General features: G+C 35.2%; 1 protein-coding gene across 1 annotated transcript; it reads left to right on the plus strand.

Annotated features, from left to right (window-relative positions):
* Nucleotides 1-430: 430 nt before the first annotated feature.
* On the plus strand, nucleotides 431-2,126 carry ANKRD34B (ankyrin repeat domain 34B). Its single transcript, XM_077759826.1, has one exon. It carries the CDS (start codon nucleotides 436-438, stop codon nucleotides 1,978-1,980), a length of 1,545 nt encoding a protein of 514 aa, XP_077615952.1. The 5' UTR covers nucleotides 431-435; the 3' UTR covers nucleotides 1,981-2,126.
* The last annotated feature ends 1,243 nt before the right edge of the window (nucleotides 2,127-3,369 follow it).

Consider the following 3,369-nt stretch of genomic DNA (forward strand, 5'->3'; position numbering starts at 1 on the left):
GAGCTAGCTGTCAGCACAGAGCCCGACATGGGGCTCGAACCATGAACCATGAGATCATGACCTGAGCCGAAGTTAGACGCTTAATCAACTGATAAACCCAGGTGCCCCATTTTAGTATTATTTTTAAAATATTTTACACAAGTAGAAAATAAGTGCATTATTATTTAATTAATGTGGAATTTAGGGAAGTACTCCATTTGTACTATATCATAAATATTCAATGAAGATTTTGAAAATATTCTAAAATTTCTTTTATTTTGCAATTCACTATTTTGTTCTATATTTATTAATACCATAATCTCATTTATGTACTGTTGCTCTATACACATATATTTCAGAAATTATGAATACCAGCATGAATATAAATTAGAATTCTGGCTAATCTTTTGTTCTTTGTATTCTTTGATAACCAGGTTTTGATTCTGACTTTTGAAGATGGATGAAGGTGTAGAAATTTCAAGTGATGGAAATTCCCTGATCAAAGCAGTCCATCAGAGCCGGCTTCGCCTCACAAGACTCTTGCTAGAAGGTGGTGCCTACATTAATGAGAGCAATGACCGTGGGGAAACACCTTTAATGATCGCTTGTAAGACCAAACATGTTGATCACCAAAGTGTCAGTAAAGCCAAAATGGTTAAATACCTGTTAGAAAACAATGCTGACCCCAACATACAGGACAAATCTGGGAAAACTGCTTTGATGCATGCTTGCTTAGAAAAAGCCGGTCCTGAAGTTGTTTCTTTGCTCCTAAACAGTGGGGCTGATCTCAGCTTGCAAGATCATTCTAGTTACTCGGCCCTTGTTTATGCTATAAATTCAGAGGATAGAGAGACCCTGAAAGTTCTACTTAGTGCTTTTAAGGCAAAAGGGAAAGAGGTCATTATTATAACAACAGCAAAATCACCCTCTGGCAGGCACACTACCCAACAGTACTTAAATATGCCTCCTGTAGATATAGATGGGTGTCATTCCCCAGCCTCCTGTGCCACTCCGTCAGAAATAGACATAAAAACAGCTTCGTTGCCACCTACACATTCTTCTGAAACTGAAATGACACTTTTTGGCTTAAAAGGTCTGGAGCTCTCAGGAAGTAGTGACGACACACAGGACCCAGGCTCCCCTGTGAGGAAGCCTGCCATGGCCTCTAATGGGCCCAAGCTACACCAGGCTCCAACCTGGATCAAAAGTCCTCCCTTATTCGTGCACCAAAACAGAGTGGCCTCCTTGCAAGAGGAGCTTCAGGATATTACGCCAGAGGAAGAATTATCCTACAAAACCAATGGGCTGGCACTTTCCAAGCGATTCATCACTAGGCACCAAAGTATTGATGTAAAAGACACTGCACATTTGCTGAGAGCCTTAGATCAGGCCAGCTCGAGAAAGATGTCATATGATGAAATAAATTATCAATCATTTTTTTCAGAAGGAAATCAGCAATGCATTGAAATCCCTGCTGACCCAGATCCAGATTCTAACCAGACGATATTTGCTTCCACCTTAAGAAGTATAGTTCAAAAAAGAAACTCAGGGGCAAATCATTACAGCTCTGATTCCCAGCTCTCAGCTGGTCTTACCCCTGCAACTTTAGAAGATGGCAAAGCACTTATAGGAAAGAAAAAGATCCTCTCACCATCTCCTTCCCTGTTGTCAGGGCCCAAAGAATTGTTGGAGAATATATCTTCAGGTCCCTTGAGTAGGAGAAATCATGCACTTTTAGAAAGGCGTGGTTCAGGAGCTTTCCCTTTAGATCACAATGTTACGCAAGCCAGACCGGGATTTCTGCCACCCTTAAATGTGAATCCTCATCCGCCCATCTCAGATATCAATGTCAATAATAAGATTTCTAGCCTCCTTTCTTGTGGTCAGAAAGTGCTTATGCCAACAGTTCCTATGTTCCCCAAAGAATTCAAAAGTAAAAAAATGTTGTTGAGGAGACAATCATTGCAAACAGAACAAATTAAGCAATTAGTAAATTTTTAAGAGATGACTAGAAAGCACATTCTGTTCAAATGTCTACATCAGAGAAATACAGAACCAGAGAAGAAATTTCAAATGTTCATCTTTTAAAATATTGTAATTGGTTAGTCCGTAATTGTTAGAGGTATCAAAATATACTGTGTATCCTAGTAGGCACTGTGAACACAAATAATACATAGTTTCTGCTAAGGAAATTCTCTCAAACAAAAATTAAAGCTATACTTCTCAAAATCTCTAATTCTTAACAACCTTCATGTGGTCCAAGTTTTTAATTTAAACAAAAATCAGAAAAAAAAAGTCACATATGTTGGAGATGACTTTACATTTTTTTTCAGATTTTTCAGATATTTTATTAGGAAATCCTGCATTCAAATCAATAAACATTTTTTTAACATTATAAGTCAACAAATAAGATTGTAATTTTCCATGATGCCAAAAGCATAAAAAAAAGTGACAGTTATAAAATTTTCTATTATCAATAGGCCAAAGGTACAAAGCCTAAGGCATAGAGAAAGAATGAACTAATTCTTAAAAAATGTTGACTGCAGCCAGGTGAAATCTAATTAAAATTAAATTTTTTTTCTAATTAAAAATTTAAAAAGGCCAACCTATTATAGTAGACTAGGCAGCCAATATTCATGTTGTCCACTTATTCAATGCCAAGTGACAGATCCATTTTACAAGCTAGTAATAATCTATGTGAAATGTTGGTGTGCTGTGTTTGGCTTTGTTTTAATGTAATTTCATGGAATTCTCTCTCCATATCTTTTAATTCCTGCTATTATTTTTAGAGTCTATCCATAGGTTCCCAACAACAAGATAAAGCAAAAGTTTAAAAGCATTCCTCTTTACTTATATCAAATTATTCTTGTTGTTCTAAGGACAACCAAAACAAAAAATAAATGGGGATTTATCACAAATAGAAACTATATGCTTGCTTCATTTTAGAAAAGAAAAGCTGATTATTAGATTATCTTAGGTTAGCTAAAATTAAGAAAGCCAATAGAAACAATTACAAAATACACTAAATATTCGGTCAAGATTAAACAGTATCTTTTAACTTCTAATATATATTCATTAGACATTTATATAATAAGAATAATAAGACTAATTTCCTTAGCGTGACATTCCAATCACCTAGTATTTAGGACCTATGAATAACCTCTAATGAAATAAATGAATACCATGCTACTATCATAAAATGTTACAAAATGATTATATTATCTGTATGATTTCAAAATGTGGTGTTTATACAAAGAATTGTCATTTCAATCAAGCAGTTTTACAACAAAGAATAAGTCAAATTATACAAAACCTGAGTGTATTAATTTGATGACTGTCATATACAACTTTATTTCTTTGCCCATTACTAGAGGAGATCCTAACAATTGG

This window comes from Crocuta crocuta, unplaced genomic scaffold, assembly GCF_008692635.1.
Source record: "Crocuta crocuta isolate KB4526 unplaced genomic scaffold, BGI_CrCroc_1.0 scaffold162, whole genome shotgun sequence".
Taxonomy (NCBI): domain Eukaryota; kingdom Metazoa; phylum Chordata; class Mammalia; order Carnivora; family Hyaenidae; genus Crocuta; species Crocuta crocuta.